The sequence below is a fragment of the Mixophyes fleayi genome, chromosome 2 (genome assembly GCF_038048845.1).
Source record: "Mixophyes fleayi isolate aMixFle1 chromosome 2, aMixFle1.hap1, whole genome shotgun sequence".
Classification (NCBI taxonomy): domain Eukaryota; kingdom Metazoa; phylum Chordata; class Amphibia; order Anura; family Limnodynastidae; genus Mixophyes; species Mixophyes fleayi.
Genome location: NC_134403.1, coordinates 187,912,790 through 187,936,626, shown reverse-complemented (window position 1 = coordinate 187,936,626; position 23,837 = coordinate 187,912,790). Strand labels below are relative to the sequence as shown.

Here is a 23,837-nt window from a genome sequence, read left to right as displayed (position 1 = left end):
CATGTTAATCTCAGTGCAATAAATCTCTCATATATAGCCATTCTATCCATATATCATGAATCGGATAAGAGTATGTTACTCATTGCCTGTCATAAATATCAAAGCAGTGAGTCTCTTATACATAGTTGTTCTATTTGTATATCACAAATAGGATAAAGATGTTTATCTCACTGCCTGACACATAAACTTATTCTGGCTGTAATCGCTATCTAGATATTAGGGTAGAGTTAGTAGCAGAAAAAAGCAGGTGGGAGGGCAAAGCGAACGCCGATGTGCGTTTCGCTTATGTACTTTCTCAAGGCAAGATGAGTGTTTGGAATGACAGGTTATTTATACTCTGTCAGTCTGGCCCCCATCATGATTTGGCCAATCAACCAGTGGTATGTATTGGGATGATTGACAAACAAGTTGCCAATTCACATTAAATTAGCTCCTTTTCCGAATTTTTATTGGTTCAAAAACTATCTTTGATTTATGCACAGAGAAAATGACAGTCAGCTTGTTTAGCTATTTCTTATTGTTTTAACTTAATAGGTATGGTTATGAGATCTGTTTAATATCACAGCAACATTGCTAAATACTATGAGGAGGAGTACTTATTATAATTAGTAACTTGTAAGAAACGATCTTTGATTTATGCACAGAGAAGAAAACAATCGGTTTCTTTTGCTATTTTTTATTATTGTTATATATTAACTTAATAATTATGAATATTAGATCTGTTCAGTTGCACAGCAACACTGCTGAATATTATGAGTAGAAAGACTTATTATGATTAGTAACCTGTAAAAGCAATTAGATTTGAAAGATCATTATCAACATATTTATGGACCAATATATACATCAAAGAAAAAGGTAAATATCGATATAAATGTGATCTTCTATTCGTGAATATCTTTATACTTAATTAAGTGTATATGGCCATTATATAGGCCTAATAATATTAAATATATAAATTGGTTGCCTTCATAAAAAATAAGTGATATTTTAATTCAGATTGGTCTGTAAGTGGATAATTAACGTGATATAGTGCATAATGTGAAAAATAAATACATATATTATTGTAAATTGAAGAAATAATGATACAATTAAAGTGTTAAGAGGTACAGTACCATTTTATTATAGTGTAGTGATTAAGAAACAGATACACTGAATATATATATTCCCCCACAAATGATAACATCATGATATAATAACTAAAAATTAGACATAATATAACATCAATTAAATAAAGTGTAAATACATCATTTGGATTCATTATTATATTTGTTCCATACATTTAGCAATGTCGTTGCATCACTAAGAATTATCCAGGGTTCTTTCCTCATAAAGATCACTATTCCAAATAGTGTAACATATATATAATAAACAGCCTATAAGCATGCCAAATAACTGTTATAATCATTTAGGCCCTCCGGGGTCATACTTCCCATAATAAAGATCTTTTTCATTTCTCTTTTAAGTAGTTCCTTTTTGTAAGTCACCTCCTTGAATTCCCATTTGCACTCTCTCTTTTATAAAGGCTTTCATCAACCTGGGTTTACTGTTATGGAACTTTAAAAAAAGGTTTAGCAACTCAGGTCAATGTTTTAAAATTGTTGTTATCTTTCTCTGCATTTTTTATATTTCCCACATGTTCTAATAATCTCTTTTTTAAAGGGCGAATAGTCATCCCAATATAATTTTTTCGGGCAGGGACATGAAAGGCAATATATAACTCCAGAGGAATTACAGTTAAAGAAATCGTCAATTTTCCAAATCTTTCCATATTTGTCTTTATAATCTCTGGTTGTAACAGTATATTGACATGCTTTACAGGATCCACATTTATGGAAACCTCTTGATTTGTTCTGGTTGGTATTTTTGAAATAAAGATGACTATGTACTAGATGATCTTTTAGATTTTTGGATCTTCTTCAACTAATAGAGAATTTATCATCCAATGTTTCTCTCAGATCCTGATCTAAGAGGAGAACATGCCAATGTTGTTGAAATTTCGTCTTGATTTGCGTCCATTCCACACAAAATGTGCCAAGCATTCTGACTTGTGAATCTTCTTGTTTTGGGGTCTGAGAAGCATAAATAAGAGAGTCCCTATTTTTATTAGCAACAAACCATTGAGCATTTTTAATGGTTCTTCTTCCATAACCCCTTTGTCTCAATTTGGTAATTAGTTCATCTGATCGCTTTTCAAACATTTGTACATCTGAACAATTTAGTTTGGTTCATAATAATTCTCCTTTTGGTATACCTCTTATGACTGGTGGAAAGTGTGCACTTGATGAGTGTAAGATACTATTAGTAGCTGTTTGCTTTCTATATATATCTATACTCAAAGTGCCATTCTTCATTTTGTGGATCGACAAATCAAGAAAATTGATTTCTGTAGCACTAATTTCTGAAGTTAATTTCAGGTTTAGATGGTTAGTATTCAATATCCTGGTAAATTTATTGAATAGGGGATGTTACCTTCCCATAATACCAGGATATCATCAATATACCTGAACCATAATGTGACATAGTTGGTGTATTTTTCATTCTTTTCAGTAAATACCAATTCTCTTTCCCACCAGCCTAGGAACAGGTTGGCATAAGTTGGTGCACAACATGTTCCCATAGCGGTTCCTCTTAGCTGAAGAAAAAATCTTTCATCAAATAGAAAGTAATTTTTGGTCAGAATAAATTTCAAAAGAGTCATGATGAAATTATTTCTGTCAGTTTTCATGTTCATGTCAAGAAAATACTGTACTGCGTTTAATCCATCTTCATGAATTATATTCGTGTATAAGGATTCCACATCATACGATGCTAGGTCAGTATTCACTTTCTGTTCTTTCTAAGATTCAAAATATAACTTAAGACATGGGGTCGCAAGTATCGGTTCACATATCTATCCCAGAAATAATAGGTCTTCCTGGAGGATTTTTTTTATTTTTATGTATTTTCGGAAGTATGTACATTGTAGGAATTTTTGGGTTTTCTACAATAAGGAAATCATAATCCTGTTTGGTTATGATACCTTCATGAACCGCTTTTTCAATCATATTCTTGTATATGCCCAAAAAGTTTGCAGTGGGATTAAATATATTTATAACATGAGGTGTTATTAAGCTGTCTATAAACCTCCATCATATATTTTTCTCGAGGCCACAATACAATGTTACCCCCCTTAATGGATGGTTTTATTACAATGTCCTCCCAACTTTCTCTTTCCTTCAAGGCTTTTCTTTCTTGTTTATTTAAATTTCCTATAAAGTTCTGATTGTTATGGGATTTATCATATATTTTATCAAGATCTTTAGAGACCAGATCAACAAATATTTTTACTTGTGGACATATAGAAATGTCTGGTAGAAAAAATGATTCTCTTTTTAAGTATAGTTTTATCAATTTTAGTATTCTCAGATATATTCGTTATTTGAGGTCCCTGTAGTTCCTCTAACGTCTCTAGAGCTAGTTTGTCTTCTACAGTATGTAACATGATGGATGATCATAGAGGTCCAAAATCTTGAGTTAATATCTGATTACTATTAGTCACATTTACTGTCACAACCTCAAGTTTATTAAACAGTTGTTATAATTTTTACAGAAATAATGAACAACAATTTAAAATTCTCCATATAGCATATTATGCATTTAATAAAAAGTATAAAAGTATTAATGCATCTGAATACATGTGCCCCAAGTGTAAATATTTATCAGTGAATATATTCCATTGTCTATGGTTGTGCCTGCATATTCAAACTGATCACTTTAATAAATAATGCAATGATGTTATTGATTTAAAACATTTTGTATATGTTTTTGAGTCTTACATAACAATGCTGCACAAGTCATAATAAAATCATTAAAGATTTTAGACTAATATATCTTGGCTGTTTAAAGATGTAGGGCATGAGTCATTAAGTAAAGCATAAAAAAGGAGTAACTTTGTGCTTGTGCAAAACCATGTTGCATTGGAGAGGGAGGTAAACTTGAAATGTGGAGATAGATTTATAGTTTGGGTAGGACATGGCCTAGATCAACTTTACATTTCAGTATAAAAATAAAGCTATCAAGTATTTGTGTGCCAGATGAAAAAACAGCTAGTATTTAACTTATGTGCAAAATAATTAACTAATTGGAACCCCTTGCATTGTAACATGGTTTGTCCCGGGGGAATCTATACTCCTTTTTTTGCCTTACGTTCCTTAATGACTCAGGCCCGTAGTTTTTTGTCGAATTGGCTAAATCATGCTCCTCCAATGTTGACAAATATTGAGACTATCTTTAATTTATTTGAAACTTTTGCTGCAGACTAATTACCATGTACAATTTCCTAATCAAGCTATATTTTTTTGTGAAATTTGGAATCCAGTCATTATTTTAATTGATCAGACAGATGGAGGTCACTACATACATGCATGTATGGTTTAATGGTGTCTAACACTATATTTAAATTAAGTTACATTGGATTTTTGTCTTTACTGGTTTTGTATTTAATCATAAAAACTATATGGCTTAATTTATGTAATGTTTCTTTTTTGTTACAACCGTGTTTTGCTATGATGGTGCCACATGGCATGCCAGCCTTTTACCGGTCTTGCCCATCCTTTTCATAAAGATTCTGTTTAGTGATTAAATCATTCCATATTTTATTCCATATTTAATGCACTCGTAATTATTATTTACCACAACTTCTATAACTGTATTTCAGATGCATTAAAAAAATATGTGTGTTCCATCCTTCATAGGGATCACTGGTATTTACTATTAGATATCCCCAAGCTACACTCACAGCGTGGTTGAACACAGCATACTCATCACATGATGAATTTTCTTTGAACAACGCTCATGTTTATGATCCATAAAGGATGTTGCCACTTTCAGATTCCATGTATAATATAATTTAATGTATCACCATAAGAAAATGGGTTATGTGCTGCCTCAACTTGTTTAGTCAGCTGCCTGCCTGGAATTCTACAGACTCCTATGTGAGCTTGAATCCATGAGGGAACCCTGTGGTTATATTAATTGAGAAAGTGGGAGGCTGAAAATCTTCTTCTGATTTCTAGCAATCTTGATTGTGAATATGTTTGGCAGTGTATATTTGAGCAGCATTGTCTGGGAGTATAGGAACATCCTGAGAAAAAAAATGTTCATAATATAAGGAACATTTTATCAACTGAAATCTCACAATATCCTTAAGCCTAATGGTAATGTTAAGAGTAGTAATAGACTCTATTACTTAAGCTGGGTACACACTGCAGAATTTTCCACCAACTTTTTATGCCGATCGATTTTACATGCGATCGATGTTCCGATCGCTCAGTCCATGGACTGCATACACACTAGCCTTGTTTAGGACGATAAAGGGAAGAGCGGACGTCCCTTTAGCGACTTTTTACAAGTTGTCGTGAGCAATGACTGTTATTTCGTACTCACTGTTGTGGATCGGTCGGAAGTTTATACACACTACACAGCGGAAACGAGATTGGAACGAGAATATTAAATGGTACGACCAACCAAATGAGGTGACATTCGTCCATTTGGGCAGACTTTTTACCATCGTGTCACTGCACACACTCACCCGACTTTTGAACAAGAGGATCATATGTCGGCTGATTTAGCCAATTATTGGATGAAGACTGTGTAGTGTGTACCCAGCTTTAGGTGAGATGACTGCCCACCACACCTTAACATAGCACCTGCTTCTTTTAAAAACTGTGAATAGACACTCTGAGATGAAGACTTAATTTAACTGTCTCCATAAATAAACTTGTCTAGAATGAGGTAAATAAGTAAATGACCACTAATTAGTGCTTGGTTGGAAGTCCTGGTTTTACAAATGTATCAAGTGTTAAAATGACACCAAACATGCCCTGTTTTGCTCATCATGAAAGTCATTCTTTCTTATATTCAATTCCCTGTAAAAAGTAATTAAATAAATTATATGGACAGTGGGTTACCACTAAATTATGGGAACAACTAGCATGGGACCTCACAGATAAAGCAGCAACCAGCTCTAGGTGATGCCTGGCTAATATGGGCACACTGTTTCAGGGTTAACCACAGAGGGCTCCCCCTGTCATTAAATACAATGAGCCCCAACCTGGTCAGTTCAGGGAAGAATTCTCTTGAGGAATAGGGCCTGCAAAATCTATGTGGGCCCCTCATCAGACAAACCAGTAGCATGCAGAAGAGCACTGGGGCTCTGACTGGCACGCCTTGGGTGGTGGGTGTATAGATCAAAAATATTGAGTACTGTTGTGGAGTTAGAAGTCCCACCAAGCCCTGGCAGCTAGTGACTGTTAGAAACTGTAAGCACCAACATGGCCTGGCAGTAATGGTGAAACATCTAGTTCTACTATAGACCTAATAGAAAAAATATATAAATACACATTCTTTTTTAACTTAAAAGGTTTTTATTGAGTTCTTAGAAGAACATGAAACAAGCATAGCAGTGGTTACTGTTACAAATAGAATAAAATGATCAATCAACAATACCAACAGACAAACAATCAAAAAAAGTAAAAATAAAAGCACACCATATATTGCAAGGTACTTACAGCAAAAACAGGGGGAGGGAAGGAAAGGAGGACAAATGGGGGGCGGGAGACAGATCAAGAGACAGTCAGATTGCAAGAAGAGTACCTTTGGGTCTGACCCAAGTACCCAACTCAAAGAACACTCAACAAGATTTAAGGGTCAGACACGGATAGATGCTCCATAAAATACTCATACCATTTAAACCATTTGATCAATGATGAGGAAACCTCTGTAAAATATTTAAATCCTATAGTTTTCATCTCGTAATTATATTGAAATTTAGTCATAATTTTAGAAAGAGAAGGAATTAAAGGGGATTTCCAAGTCTGTGCTATTGCAGTTCTAGCTCAGATAAGTATGTGTCCAGTGACATAATGATTGTGGTGTTGGAGATGTGGAGGATATAGGTGTAGTAGTGCTATAGCTGGAGAAGGAGAAATGTTAGATTTAAAAACCTGTGAAATTAAATGAAAGATTTCAACCCACAATGGCTGAGGTTTGGGACACGACCAGAAAATGTGCATATGAGTACCAGCATCGCCACAGCTCCTCCAACAATATTTGGATTCTGAAGGCCAAATTTTATGAAGCTTATCCAGAGTAAGATATAACCTATGGACAACTTTAATCAACATTTCCAAGTGGTTAATACACTTTGACATCTTATATATGTTTTGGAAAATTTTCTCCCAGACATCGACTGATATAGCAGTATCTAGATTGGATTCCCAGATAGTTTGAATTGGCATATCACGGTTGCCAATAGGGGCCAAGAGTAGCCGATACCATGAAGTGATGCCGCCTGCATGGGAAACAGGAGAGAGGGACAACTGGATACCAGGGGCGGTCGGCCCCAACACCGGTGGATGTGAAGGCGGGATTGTATCCAGTGCCTGACTTTCAGATACTTATAGAAGTCTCGGGCTGGAATGTCATACTTGTCTTGTAGTTGGGAAAAGGGGGGGAGTGACCCTCCTTCCAGAAGATCCTGTATTCACCAAGCACCCTGCCTTTACCAAAGGTCGAGGCGGAGGTCTGGAATCAGTCGTGACAATGCAATTGTAGAGAGACTAGAAGAGGGGAGATGGTATTCCGGTAAGAGGGTCAACATCTTGTCCCAAGCAGTAAGAGAATCTCTAACAAGTGTAGATACTGGATTTGGTCTACTGGGTTTATCCAGCCATAAGAGGTCTACTAGTGAGAATGTAGAGGAACTATGTTGTTCAATGACCACCCAAGGTTTTTTTTAATGAAGGGGAAGCTTGCCAATCTCTATGCTGATTCAGAATAGCAGCCTATTGGTAGGTTTCCAATTTAGGAGTGGCTAAGCCACCTCTTATTTTAGATCAAAACATTCTCTCTCTAGAGAACCTGGGCCGCTTATTACAAATTAAGTTAAACACAATGGTGTAAAACTTCTTGAGGAAAGTCATAGGTACTATATAGGTGATAGAACGAAACAAAGACAGATCTTCGGGAGCAACATCATCTTTAGCGCTGCCACTCTACCCATCCAAGATATCTCAAAATTTGCCAATGACTTTATAAGCTTATCAAACTGTCCCAACAATGGCTGGTAGTTACACTCAATAACTAGATTAGGGTCCATAGGTATACATATGCCTAGGTATGTCATGTGGAGGGAACACCATTGAAATTTATAAAGAGATTTTAGGGACCTCAAAGAGTCCTGTGTGAGGGCTACCCCCCAAATTTAGCAGTATTGAGCTTATAATAAGATACCTCTGAGTATTCTTGCAGGATTCGAGATACGGCAGCTATTGAAGGCTCATGATAAATAGAAGTACATCATCAGCAAAAAGACAAATCTTGTGGTAATAAGTACCAATGACTGTCCCTTCCACATGCTCAGCAAGTCTGATCTTAGCAGCCAGGGGTTCTATAGCCAAAGCACGGTTCAGAGGGGAGAGAGGCCAGCCATGTCTGGTGCCGTTAGTAATCGGGAAGGCAGAGGAGAGGAACCCATTGCTGAAGACCCTGGCTGAGGGAGTAGTGTACAAAGTAGCTATGGCTTTATTAAAGTAAAGAAACCACAAAACCCTTGTTTAATACTTCTTCCTGAAGTAATCCATAGGGAATCTTCATACAAAGAAAACTAAAACAAAAAAACATAAGAGATGAATGTAATTGCTCCTTATGGAGCCCTGTCACTAAATGACATTGAACTGAATTAAGCTGAATAATTTGTTACCCAACAAATTATAAGCAATCATGATAATAACCTGTCACCATCTGCCTCTGGCTAACTGCAGCATCTTCTCCATAGATGCTGCTTTGCCTTCTGCAGATCCATTGTTGAACCCAATCACCTGTGGCTGGCCTTTAAGAGACTGCCTTTCCCTGCAATCTGAGCCAGCTCATTAATTGTCATTGATGCTGCTGGTTTCTCTGTGCATTTCTCATTCTGACTTACTTCCTGGTATTGACTCCTGCGAGTCCCTCCGTTTTGTACCTCTTATTGTGAGCTAGACCCTGGCTTTGTTTTGACCATGCTCCTGTTCATTTCTTGGCTTTGTGGTTTCCCGGATTCTGACCCTTGGCCTGTCTAACTCTCCCTTTGCCGCAACCCTGCATCATCCAGAGCTTTGCGCCACCTGGCTAACCTGGAATCCTGACACCTGTGGATCATCCAGAGCCTTTTGCCTCCTCACTAACCTGAAATCATGACACATGTGGATGATCCGGTACCTCATGTCTAAACCTGGAATCCTGACACCCATGAATCATCTAGGGCCTCGTGCCTTCCAGCTAAACTTGATTCTTGTTACCTGTTGTTTATCTAGTCTCTCCTGCTTCCTCTGCATCTGCAGCCTCAGAGCCTGACCTGGTAAACCTGTTACCCTGTGCTGTAGTTCCCATAACTCCCCATAGTATTCATGCTAGAAATCCTGACATGACCATAAAATAAAAAAATGTGACCTGCACAAAAATAATTATTTGTCTGCAACCTGTGCCTCAAGGTGGTCAATTTTTCTCCTAAGAGTGTATGTCATTGCCCTTGTCTGAGAATGGCAATGAGACATTCTTTCTGCCCACTGGCCTCCCCCATGTGTTCATTACCTGTGTATCAGAAGAAGTAAAGTATTTATTGTAACAATATATGTGATGCTATGTCTTGTTCTTTTCATAATATTACATAGGATACAGCTTTTCAAGCACTGTTTAAAAGTGTCTGTATTTTAGTTTATATGATTTGTAATATGGTCAGTATTGTTCTGTTATTTTCAGCATATGCATTTATGTTCTGTCTTTCAGCATTGCTAATAAATATGCTGATTCATAAAAGCACAAATTGAACAAGTTCCATTGCAAAAGGCAACAAGATTGTTCCCAGGGTTCTATGCACTCAAGGTTCTAATGATAATACTGATTTTCCCCATCTTCCACATCTAAGTTATTTTGTGAAGTATATCAGTAATATGCATGTATCTTGCAAAATTACATTTTTTTTTAGAATTTGTTCAATAAACAGATTGAGGGGGATTTAGATTTGTTGACAGATGCAGCAACTATGTTAAATATTTCCACATAGAAAAATCAATCTGGTGGAGAAAATGTAAAATGCTGAAGTTGCACATATATACCGAGTGTATAACATATTGGGATGAAATGGATACAGTGTCAGGCATGCAACATGTAAGTGTCAGGCATGCAACATTTAAGTGTCAGGTATGCAGCATGTAAGTTTTACATAATTTGTTAATATCTCAAGAGCTTCAACATTGTCCTCCTCCTACTGATCCACTACCTCCACCTTGGCTTCCTCTTCTTCCTGTTCCTCCACATCCACCGCCTCCATCTCCTCTTCGTTCTCTAGCTATATCTCTACCCCATCCTCCTGCAGATCTTCCGGTACTTCTTCCACATGTCCTGTTTCCTCCTCCCCTACACATTGTTGTGCTTACTGTTAGGTGCTCTTTTACATAATACATTAATATTTTAATTTCTTATGTCGTGTCATACTATGAAAATTTACATTGCACCCTATGAGCCTGATCCATTAAGGAATGTAAATGCCAAGACGCACTGTATTGTGCGCAAAAATTGCATTGCACATGCTCAGAAAAGGGTGGAACAGGGTAGGTAAGGGGCGTATGCATGTAGTCATCTACAGTGCAGGTGTAAGTGTTGAGTGATAGTGATGACTGTTGTGTATGAACATGTGTTTGCAATCAGGAGCAACTGCAGAAATACATTTTATGCAAGGGCAGGCTGGCCTTGGGAGCATCTGCCCCCTGGGCCAGTCCCAAAGTGGGCTACCTTGGGCTGAGTCACTGGGCCACCTGCATTTTTTATTCCTTTAAAATGTTCAGTAGGCTGCTGATTCGAGTCTTTCCATCCCGGGCTAAAATTTGCCAGCCCTCCCCTGATTTTATGTACAGTAGGCATTAATAACATCATGATAAATGTATTTCATGGGGAAAAAATGTAAAAAAAAATATTTTTTTTACATTTTATTTTATTAATATTGTTAACAGGTGTTAATGTATTTAATATTTGTTTATCTTAATAGTTACATATGCATTGTACACTGTGTTGTATCTGTCTGCATGCGGCAAGTGCAGTCGTACTTATATACGTATTCTACTATAAACGTTTCTTGAGATCCTCTTGTTGTTGAATACGGGCGTACCTGCCAACTTTGTGTTCCTTAATGAATCAGGCCCTGTATGTGTACTGTGCAATAAAGGCTGTGAATGATGTGCTACCTAAAAAATAATCTAAAACCAGTGCTGATTTGGATTTTAATAAAGGCTAGCAGAAGACACAGAGAAAGAAGAAGGTGTTTTATATTTGGTTATATGAACGTTTTTTTGTTTTAAGCAAGAACATAAAGCTGATGAATTTATTCTTATATGATCGTAAAGGTTTTTGAACTACTTCAAGACTGAACAAATGTTTTGATTTATTCCTTTTTATTTTGGATAATTTCAAATGATTTTAAACTTTTTATTAGGGATTGCAGGGCACGTCACATATGGACCTTTTTGTATATAATATCTATGGTGATTAATTGATTTGAACTATTTTATTTTATTCTATTATTGGCCCATATAATTTATAGTGTGTGTTTATAAATAAATAGATTTTTAAGTATTGGAAAAAAGTAAAGTTTTATAAGATATCATATTAATGATTGGATTATTGTATTAGACTGAATTATAAGGACACATTTTGCACCAGGATTAATAGTATATTTTTGTGTGCAATATGCCTCACGAATGGTGCGTCCTCGCTTTGGAAGTGCATGCCTTAATATAATAGAGAACAGTATTATTAGAAAAACAAAATAATATTGACCGAATTGCAAATAATAATAATTCTAATAAAACACTAGTTTCATGCTATGATATATTAAGAGAAGAATATTATACAGTATTACTGTACTTGACATGTATAGTTACCCTAAATATTTGACATCTTTTCATACACAGGTCCTGGTGACAGTGATAGGGAGCCAATGAAGAAGCCAGGAGAATGATAAGAACGTATCTCATTGTGAAGGGAGACTTCAGCCATGAGATACATTCTATATAACATGCAAAGAAAAATCAACCAAGCCTGGCTTCCCTATATTTAGTCTTATAATATTAAATAGATTTGATTTATTTTTTGTTATTTTTGCTATTTAATGTTATTAAATTTGATGGTTTTCTCCATAATCTGATTATAATGTTTTAAATTTTTTACGTTATTTTTTCATAATGATCCAAAATAATATGTGCTACATTGTCAGTTATACAGTAAAGGCAAAATGTGTCATGCATAAGAAAAAGCATAATTACAAAAAAGGACAGTGACAGGCAACCTGATAAACTACAAAGGCCCTCTAACCTTCAAAAGGGCTGTACAATTTTTTTTTTTTTTAAAGATAAAAAGTAGTCTTGCCACTAAGTGCACAAGTGCCCCTCATGCCCCCAAATGCTACTCGGATCATCCACTTGCCACAAAATGCTACCACTAACCTCACAATGCTCCACATTCTCTCAGATTCCTCCTGTACTCTAAAACATTCAAACCCCCCAAAACACCCACATGCCACTCAGACCTTCCCCATATGTCTCCAGTCACCCTTCACAGGGAAGTACCAGTAACCACCCACTTCTAATCTGATATGGCCATTAATGAGTGACTAATTTATGGTCATTAGATCAGTAATGATTACCTGTGTTCACCTATACTAACCTAATTGGCACTAATTAGTCACTATTAATTAGCTTTGGTGTTATTGATAACACTGAGGATAAACAATTCCTGCTTACCCTGTCCAAAGAGTTCAGTCAAAAATCATGGCTTCAGCTCTTGCACTGTACTCCAACTTCCTATGCTGTGTCGTCCCTATTTTATGTGGAGGAGGACACGTGATATAGAAGTAAGCTGCTCTAACCATGTTCAGTCTTACTTTTGACTTTATAACACACTAAGGTTCACCTATGGCCGCAGCTTTTATTCAATAAAAGCAGGAGCCATAGGTGAAGCTCGGGGTAGTATAAAACAGAAAATCAGAGTGGGTGCATAAAGCTGGATGCTTTGTCATTGTGTTTTTTTTATACTAGGTACCATTGTGGAATTACTTTTTCAACTGGACACTAGCTGCCAGGGTATGCTGACACTTGTAGTTCTACAAGCTCCAGCATGATTTGGCAGCCATGGGCATGCTGGATTATGTAGTTCCATAAGCCCCAGTATGTCCACCTGTGACTATGCGCTTAGACCTATTCAAAATAATTTCACCATTTCTCTGAATGACACGTGCAATTTGACCACCCAGCTTTGCGCGCTTTGATAATATACATCTTGTTGTTTTAGAATTCTGTATATTAAAGTGCATGTTTCCAAATATCTTTGTAGCAAAATATTTTACTATTTACTATGAAAGTAATATGAAATAACTGGCACTGTACTAGGGATGAAAGAGAAGTGTTTTTATCACATATTTACATTGTTTTGTCTACCTTATGTACATGAAAAAATGTGTTCATGTAATACATCTCTGTTTTTCATTCTGTTAGGGAGAAAGAAGGTGAGACCCGAGCACGACATAATGACACAGAGGCAGCAAGGCCTCGACGTCGCTCCAGAAGTTACTCACCTATTCGGAAGAGAAGGAGGGATTCTCCTAGCTTCATGGAACCAAGAAGAATTACAAGGTTAATGATATAAATACTGTTTTTCAATGAAAGGTTGTGTGGACCCCTGTATGCCCCAGGTAAAATAAAATTGCATACATTGTATTCCTTGGTGGTCAGCGTGATGATCAGAAACAGCTGGGATGTTTATAAAAGCAGAAAATAATGAGCTGTGTTCCTGTGATATATTTATAAAATTGTGTGCCACTTTTATTAATGTGTGATGCAAGATGTAAGTCCAATTTCCCCTTTCCTAAATATACAAAAGTGTTGCGCCATTATATGCCATGATACAAGCCCAAAATAAAATAGTGCAGAACCCACTTGAGTTAGTGTAATGTTAACTTATAATAATCTGCCCTTTGTGGTTGGGGAGGACCCAGATAAACAAACCCTTTTGTCACTGGCATATAAATCTGTTTTCCACTAAAAAATGTTGTATTCATCTGACTTCTGTTAAAGTGTTGATTTCATTAATGCTTATAATATAAATGGTATGTACCTAGCATGTAACATATTTGATTCACTCTAGTTTAACGCTGCACCAATTTCTATAAATGTTCCCTCTTTTAGAAACACTACTCAGCATGTTGAGCAATTAGGAGCAGACAGTGTGGGATGAAAGTTTCCTCTTGTTTTTGTGCAGATATAAAAGGAGAAAAAGAACCTCTTAAATCAAAATTATTTCTTCCAGTAATAAAAAATCTAAGGGATGCCTTCATCAGGTTATAGTATATGCCGATGTACAAAGGCTTTGGTTATAAGTGGCTTTTGAATAACTGCTTTACTATAATATAATTTTTGTGATGTTGGCCATAAAGGGGTTCATGTAGACTTGGATGTACAAGTAAAGTACACATTTTCCTACAGTGCATATGAAAAATATGCACTCATACAGTACATCCGTATCTAGATTTTTTGCATCTTACACTTGGAGAGGTGGAATGAGCGAGGGGAAAGGCTGGCAAGTGTGGCCAAGTACAGTAAGGGAGTGTTCACCTAATTGCAGCTGATGTAGACCTGTTCTTAAATAATTAGAGTGGCTGCAGCTGCTATATTATATGAAGTTGCAACCGTCTGTTTGGGTTCCTTAATTGCTATTCTGACAAGAATTTAATGTTTAAAGGGAAAAACAACACATGTTTGTATTTAATTTGTGTTTAATTACATTTTATATTCCTTATAAATAGGATAATATGAAAGTTACTGTTAATACTATCAAGCCACATCTACACTATAACTATAAACACTCTTGTTACTCCTGGCACAAATGAGAGTAAGGTACAGCTTGATGCATCTTGAGATGCTTCCAACTTAACATATGCATGTAAATGCTCTTTTTATATGCCTGTGTCTTTTCCTGTGTGTTCAAATGTGCCCAGCTCGACATGAGCCCCAAAATGTACAAAGTTGACAGACAAGGTTGTAAAACTAAATGTTAGTCTTTTACCTACACCTGTCTTAGTTTTGTACATAACATAATCTATTAAATTGTCTACTTGACTTGGAAACAACTAAGATTTTGCTGTAAATAAATATATTAAAAAAAGAAAAATAATACTAAAATAAGACTTTTAGTCTGTTCAGTACAGCGAATAAACTCAGTTGTCACTTTATTAGGTACACCTTTCTAGTACTGGGTAGTACCCCCCTGTTGCTCCTAAAACAGCTTGAAGATGGAAACATTTCTTAGAGATTCTGGTCCATGTTGACATGGTAGGATCACGCAGCTACTTCAGATTTGTCAGCTGCACATTCATGCTGTGAATCTCCCGTTCCACCACATCCCAATGGTGCTGTACTGGATCGAGATCTGGTGACTGTGGAGGCCTTTGGAGTACACTGAACTCATTGTTATGTCCTTGGAAACAGCTTGAGGTGATGTTACATAATCGTGCTAGATGTAGCCATTAGAGGATGGGTAGACTGTGGCCACAAACGGATGCACATGGTAAACAACAATGCTGTGGCATTAAAACAATACTCACTTGGTATTATGGGACCTAATTTGTGCCAAGAAAACATTTCCCACACCATTACACTCCCAAACCAGCCTGCACTGTTGACACAAAGCAGGATGGATCCATAGATTCAAGTTGTTAATGCCAAATTTGGACCCTATCATTTCCATGTCTTCAACTGTCCAGTTTTGATGAGCCTGTAGCTTCAACTTCCTGTTCTTAGCTGACAGAAGTGGTCTTCTGCTGTTGTAGTCCATCCACTTCAAGGTGCAACATGCATGCTGTGTGTTCAGAGATGCTCTTCTGCATACTACTGTTGTAATTTATAATTATTTGAGTTACTGTTGCCTTCCTTTCAGTTTGTCCTGTCTGGCTATTCTCCTCTTACCCCTCTCATTAACAAGGTGTTTTTGCTCACAGAACTGCGCTCGCTGGATGATTTTTGTTTTCTGCACCGTCCTCTGTAAAATCTAAAGACTGTTATGCGTGAAAATCCCAGGATATCAGCAGTTTCTGAGATACTTAAACCACCCTGTTTGGCACCAACAATCATTCCACAGTCAAAGTCACTTAGATCAGATTTCTTCCCCATTCTGGTGTTTGGTCTGAACCTCTTGACCATGTCTATGCAGATGTCTTGCATGCCTTGTGTTGCTGTCACATGATTGGCTGATTAGATATTTGTGTTAACAAATGTGCATCCGTTTATGGCCCTCTCACTCGCTAAACAATTTTTCTTTAAATCCCCCATCTCTTCCCAGTCCTCTAACCCCCGCCGCCTCTTCGCCACCTTCAGCACTCTCCTAGCCCCCTCCCCCCTCCTCCTCCCTGACTGCCTCCGACTTCGCCTCCTTCTTCTCCTCTAAAATCTAGGCAAACCGACTTAAAATCTCCTCCTCCATTCTCTCGTCCACCACCCCCACACTTCCATCCTCCTCCCCTAACCACCTTCCCCTCCACTCCTTCCGCCCCACAATGGGCGAGGAATTCCACTCTCTCATTTCATCCTCTCCCCCCTCTCCCTGTCCAATGGATCCCATCCCCTCCCACCTTCTTCGCTCCCTTTCCTCCACCACCTGCTCCCACCTTGCTCACCTCTTTAATCTTTCCCTCTCCACCGGCATCTTCCCCTCCTCCTTCAAACATGCTCTCATATCCCCCATCCTTAAGAAACCTAATCTTGACCCCACTTCTCTCTCTCTAACTATCGCCCCATATCTCTTCTCCCCTTTTCCTCCAAAATTATCGAGAGGCTCGTCTGCAGCCGTCTCACCTCCTACCTTTCTGAACACTCCCTCCTTGATCCTCTCCAGTCTGGTTTCTGTCCCCTTCACTCCACTGAAACTGCCCTGGCTAAAGTCACCAATGACCTCCTCTCTGCTAAAGCCAGGGACCACTTATCCCTTCTCATTCTCCTTGATCTCTCTGCAGCCTTCGACACCATTGACCACCCCCTCCTCCTCCACACCCTCCAGTCCTTTGGCCTCTCTGGCCCAGTCCTGTCCTGGTTCACCTCTTACCTTGCTGACCGATCCTTCTCTGTCACCACCTCTGAGTCTCTCTCCCCCTGTCCACCCTTCCAGTCGGGGTCCCTCAGGGCTCTGTTCTGGGACCTTTACTCTTCTCTCTATACACCTCTTCCCTGGGTGAACTCATCAGCTCCTTCGGCTTCAACTACCAACTTCACGCTGACGACACTCAACTATACCTCTCCTCTCCTGATCTCTCTTCCTCCCTCCTTTCTAGGGTGTCCGTCTGCCTCTCTGCCATCTCCTCCTGGATGTCCTCTCGATTCCTCAAACTTAACCTCGCCAAAACTGAGCTCACAGTCTTTCCTCCTCCTCATACCTCATCCCCTTCTGACCTCTCCATCACTGTTGACAACTCCTCTATCTTCCCTGTCCCCCAACTTCGCTGCCTTGGTGTCATCCTCGACTCCTCTCTCTCCTTTAGCCCCCACATCCTCTCTCTTGCTAAATTCTGCCGCTTCCAGCTGCGTAACATCGCTCGCATACGGCCTTTCCTCTCCCAAGGTGACACCAAATGTCTTATCCACTCTCTGATCATCTCTCGCTTGGACTACTGCAACCTCCTCCTTACTGGCCTCCCCCACTCTCATCTTGCCCCCGTTCGATCTGTTCTTAACGCTGCCGCTAGACTTATTTTCCTTTCTCGACGCTCCTCTTCTGTCTCCCCCCTCTACATAGCCCTTCACTGGCTCCCATTCCCCTTCAGAATCCTGTTTTTAGCTCCTCACACTCACATACAAGGCCCTTGCCAACTCCACTGCACCCTACATCTCCACCCTCCTCTCTAATCCTCTCCATCCCGCCCTCTCCGTTCTGCCTATGACCGTCGCCTCTCTTCCCCCTTTTAACCTCCTCCCACGCGCGTATCCAAGACTTTGCCCGCGCTGCCCCCCTCCACTGGAACAAGCTCCCTTCCTCCATCAGAACTTCCCCTAATCTGTCCAGTTTCAAACGGGCTTTAAAAACCCACCTTTTTCTTAAAGCCTTTCAGTCTCCCACTTAACTTCCTACCTTATCTTCTGCCTCTCCCCCTTCATTCCCCTTCCCTGCCTCCGTTCCCCCTCCTCTCCCTCTCTCCCCTGCGTCTCTCTGTTTGTCCTCCCCTCCCCTTAGATTGTACGCTCCTCTGAGCAGGGCCATCTCTCCTCCTGTTTCCACCACTTCTTACTCTGCTCTCCAGCTACTTAACCCTCCTCCTCGAGGACCCTCCACCCCTCGTCCCCTCCCGCTCCCACCTCCCCCTCCGGGGGTCTCCCTGTCTTCCACTCCCTCCCTCTTGGACTCCGTCGTATTCGGATCTCCCCTCTCCCTTCCCTCGCCCTCTCTAGCTGTGCATTGAGCTTACTGAGTTACTGTGCTTACTGTTTACTGTACTGTGCTGTCTCACCTTGTATTGTAATTTGTTTGTCCCTGTACGGCGCTACGGACACCTATTGGCGCCCTATAAATAAAAATTAATAATAATAATAATAATAACAAGCAAGTATACAGGTGTACCTAATAAAGTAGTCACTAAGTGTATATAGTAAGAATAGCTCTTCTACAGAGTATCAAGGGTTGAGGGGAACAGTTATCTCTGCTACGAATGTTTCAAGCAATTGTGTCCATGTAAATCACTCTGTATGAAAAAAAAGTATTTATTACAAAAATAGAGAAACAGTTTATTTGCTTATGTTGTCTCATGGTGTCTTTAACATTAGGATAAAAAGATAAATCAGAATACTACTAATGTCATTTGCTTATACTGGACAAAACTAACAAATTTTAGATTGTGCAAAGGAAATTAAGGAATTAAACATCATAGATAGTTATTTATGCCAACAAAATAGTTTCCGCCAATAAATTGAACACCTTTGTCAATTACTATATTGTATGCATTTACTGTAACTACAATGGGCAAAATCTTTAAGAAAATTTTAGTTACTTGATGTCAACTTGCTATGCATAAACATGTGGAGTTTCCTGGAATATCTAGCCCTTTCAGATATGAATAAGCATTGCAATCTAGTTAGATATCGCACAATTCAATCTGGAATATATTAATAAACTGAGTTGTAGTACAGCCTTGTATACCCTTTTTAAAAGTAAGTGTTAATATATGAGAATACTAGACAGGAATTTTCCAAGGTACTCCAACACCAAATAACATATTAAAAGGTATCATTTTATTTATCATCAAAAAAATGTAAAGACAACACATGAAAAGAGAAACAGTACACGTTAAAATCAATTCTTGATTAATCAGCACTCATAAAAGATATGCATACAAAACGGGAATTCAGGGCAGTGACTTATAGCAATTTCTAATTTAATACAATGGAAGACCAGAATAGGAATACAAAAATAACTATAAAAGTGTCAAATTGTGCTCCGAATATTGTGGTAGATTCATAAGTTAATATATGTTTTCCTTGTTTGAAAGGTTTAGTTCTTTGAATTGTTTCTTATTCTTTTTATTTAAATTTCTAAACATTTTTTTACTGAACAGACATCTATATGTTTATCATGTAAATTTATGCTATTCCATCCCATGTTAAGGTTCCGTGTGAAGACGTGCTTCCAATGACGTGCATTACAGCAAGTATGCCTGGTTACTATGGTAACCTGGCCACTCCGCCCTTTGCCAGATGAAGTTCCACCATCTCTTTTGATGTCAGGTGTTTAAAGAGAAATTCAGCCTTATAGCAAAATACTAACAGCTCCCAGAAAGTCTGTCGTCGTACAGTCTATTTCAGATTGGGATCTTACTTTTTTCGGCTTTGGTCTTTTAACACTCTCTGCTCTACTATGTATGTGCTGCACAGTTCTTGCCAGACTATGACACCTTTCTAAAGGCAAAAAGCTATTGCATTCCACTCATGTTACGAAAAACTATCCATGTTCTCTTTTTATCTAGATTTATTGTAATATGGATATATTTATATATCTATATAATATATATATATATATAAATATATATATATATATATTATATATATATATATATATATATATATATATATATATATAGCACGCTATCATAGTTCCTTTGTCGGTACTTTAATGGTTAGTCTATGACTAAGGCACACAATACACGGAAAAAAACAGGTGTCAAAATGCATAAAGTCAAAGAGGTGCTGAAAGAAGTAATGACATGCCATTTTATGCCATCTTGTCATTTTTGGATGGCTGGTCTCTGTCACATAAACAATTCTGAGAAAGGTGCAAATAGCTTTAGTGTTGATAGCTGCTATTTGCATCACTGTCACTCCGTTGTATGGAATAAAATACTAATGCGACGGTAAAAAAAAGAAAGAAAAAGAAAAAAATTATTGTGGTATAGCACACAATCCCTCTGCTAGCATATTTCATCTATACATTAAGCACCTTTCTAATTTTTGAATGTATCGAAATTCAATTTACAAAGAAAACTCACATAAAAGCATACATTGCCTTTTCAAGGATATGATCGTTTAATATAGGCTGACAATCATTAAGCATGCTAATCCTGCCACCCACCTTTAACAGTGCAAAAAACAGACAGGCTTTGGAAAGGCTCTTCAGATCCTCTTCACCATGGAAGGGCCACTTCAAGACTTTAGTCCATGTAACCAGTCTCTACGATAATTCAAACTGTTTAGCTTTCATACGTTTTGATGAATTGGAGTGCAATTCCTTTTTGTGTGACACTAACATCTATTTATTCTTATAGGTTCAATTATTAGCTAACCACTTGTAACTCTACATTTTCAGTGTGTGTCTGAGGTGTGGATAATGTGGGGCAAACAAAGCACAATCTAATGTTTTATATACTACACCTTGGTGATCACTTTTGAGTCCAACGGGGTGTTCTGTATCTGGCTCTTCAAATCTGTATTTCTCCAGCTGCTTTTGAACTACAATTCCCAGGATGCTCAGCCAGTCAGATTGCAGTGCCAGTAGTTTAAACATAACTCTGGTAAATCACAGTTTGTTATGCTTCATATGATTTTATTTGGAAAAAGTTTGCACCCATTACCACTATGCTATTCCTTTTAACTTCAAACTAAGTAGACATTAAAAATCATATCAAAGTATAACATTTATTGTTAAACGTCCAAACCTAACATGTGTCTGTTTCTAAACTAATTTCTTAACCAATAATCAGGTTGGTAGAATCCTTGAAAAGTTGTTTTTTCAGAGGCTTTCAATTTTTTGCATTCTGATCTAACTATTATATATTGTCTTTAACTTTCAGTGCCCGGAAGCGCCCGATTCCTTACTACCGACCTAGCCCTTCTTCCAGCTCCCTGAGCAGCTACTCCCACAGTCGTAGTCGAAGCAGGAGCTACGATAGCTACAGCAGCTACAGTCATAGCCGTACTCGGAGTCGCTCTCCCAGCCACAGTCGAAGTGCTAGCTATAGGAGCAGTTCTGAGAGTGCTGGATTCTAAGCCTCAGTGTATCAAAACAACTCTCCTACTAATCACTTTTGCTTCCTGAAGTAGATTGTGTATTAGCTCAAGAAAATCACAGGAGTGGAATGTGATTTTATATATATATATATATATATATATATATATATATATATATATCCTCACTATCTTTAGCTTAGCATCCATTACATCATGTTAAGATCAAACAATCAAGCAAACCACAAAAAATGTATAGTCTCATGTTCATTCAAACATCTTGTACAGTATGAGGTTTTCCATGTATTTTTCAAGCTGAGATCCCATTGCCACTAAGCACAGAAGCCACAAGGATGCATGTCATCAACACTGGTTGACTGACTGTACTTTCTAAAAATACATAATGAATATTTAAGGTGAGATTGGGCAGTATTCTAACAGTCAGTTTTACTTGTTTTTTGATGAGTTGTGAAGGACAAATACTCAGTAGCTGGAATAGTTGTAAAACACAGTCAACTATAATGTGACTCTTAAATGCCTTTAAAAATTAATAAATTTTTTCAATACGTGTGAAATATAAAGATTGTGTAAAGTGCAAGTGATATAATATGATACTGCACACAAAATTCTAGATATCAATGATTAAATTGCAATTATTTTATTTTTAAGTGATAATAGTTTAAATTGTAGGGCCATTTGACAATTGTCCCTCAATGTTCTTATTACTACATGGCTGCCTAGTCAATAGCTAGTATACTCCATTTGGATTTTGTGTGGCCTCGAGATTTTCTAAGAATGCCCATAGACTTTATTCTGCAAAAGGAATGGTTTTTACTATCATTTTGTAGCATGACCTTACAGTGTATATGCTTTCTACCACAATAAATATTTTGACAACATTTATTTCAATCATCTATGTTCCCTTATAGCAGTCTGACAATTTGTCTTACCTAATTATTGAAAAAGATCTTAGTTGAAGCTTTTTAGTTAGATCATATAAAATTCACGAAAACTTCAAAACTGCCTAGTAAACAAAATTTGTTGTCAAAAGTATTTCAGAAAGTTAAAATTGAAAGCTTCATTAAACTGTACCTAACAGTATAAAAACAATAGAATGTTGTGACTCACCAGCGGCAAAAACCTGTCCTAATTATAACTCAAACTGATGTTTCATCCCCAAGTCTGACCATGCATTTCACACGCAGACAAGGTATACACACATCTAAAATAAATACTCTCTCCCGATTCTTAAGATAATTTAGATAACTAGTTTAATGCAAGTTTATAGTATTCAGCAGCACAAATCTTCAATGTAGTAAAATTATTTATGTAGTTTATGAATTTTATGAATTATCTTTACTATACCCTTAAGTTTACAAAGGATACCATTACTTAAATATTACCAGAATAGAGGCACACCACCATTACGTAAATATTACCAGAATAGAGGCACTTTTAAAGTATATTTTATTTATTTATTTATTTAGAGGACTTTATTTTCAGTTTACTGGCATCAAGAACAACTGTTGATTTCTAGCTCAAGACTTTGTTGATTTTCAGCTATCAGCTGAAAAAGAAATTGCACGGACATGCTAAGATCAATCTGTTAAACTATTAAGGATGTTTTTTTTATTTTTACATGGATGATTTAAAACTTTTAAGAACATGGCTCCAAAACATTATGTTGAGTTTTTCTTCCTTTTTATCATTTATCCGTTTCATGTTCTTAAAAAAAAGAAAAAAAAAAGAAAGGATATTGGTTTGAAGCCACGACGAACAAAAAAGTCTGTTTGGTATATTTCCGTACACATGGATAGACAACGAATGCTGCTTATCTTGTATATTTGATTAATATGCACAGTCCAGTCCATGTACCAAGTCACGGAAGCCTGTGGTTATAGAGGACTCTACATGGCTGCAACACAAGTTACATTCATCTTAAAAAAGTGACAAAGCAGAATCATATTATTTAAGTGGACAAAAGACCTATGTTTACTTATGTTGTATTAGAATAATATATATGTTGTATAGTTTCTCAAAGATAACAAATTTATTGTTCAAGTTGTTTTCGGTTGACCAATACCAGTTTTACTTTTTATACTCAAGTTATATGGGAAGATTTCATGAGAATTGTCCTTTCAGTAAGGATTAAGCTTCTAGTTGAACATATTTCGTTTACTCTTGCAGTATATTCACTATAATACATTTCTTAATAATAGGAAATGTAATGTATGTAAACTGATGATTACTTCACACAATATGTATCTCTTCCCTTGATATTTGTATATCTTGCATTTT

At 37.3% G+C, this 23,837-nt stretch overlaps 1 protein-coding gene across 2 annotated transcripts in view; it reads left to right on the top strand.

The window, feature by feature from the left end:
• The window catches only part of SRRM3 (serine/arginine repetitive matrix 3), a 356,479-nt gene extending 333,978 nt beyond the window's left edge, over window positions 1–22,501 (top strand). For both annotated transcript variants that reach the window (XM_075195126.1, XM_075195125.1), the window contains 2 exons: window positions 13,563–13,700; window positions 21,386–22,501. In XM_075195126.1, the coding sequence (XP_075051227.1) occupies window positions 13,563–13,700; window positions 21,386–21,581 (334 nt within the window). In that variant the 3' untranslated portion in view covers window positions 21,582–22,501. The remainder of the gene's footprint in view (window positions 1–13,562; window positions 13,701–21,385) is intronic.
• The last annotated feature ends 1,336 nt before the right edge of the window (window positions 22,502–23,837 follow it).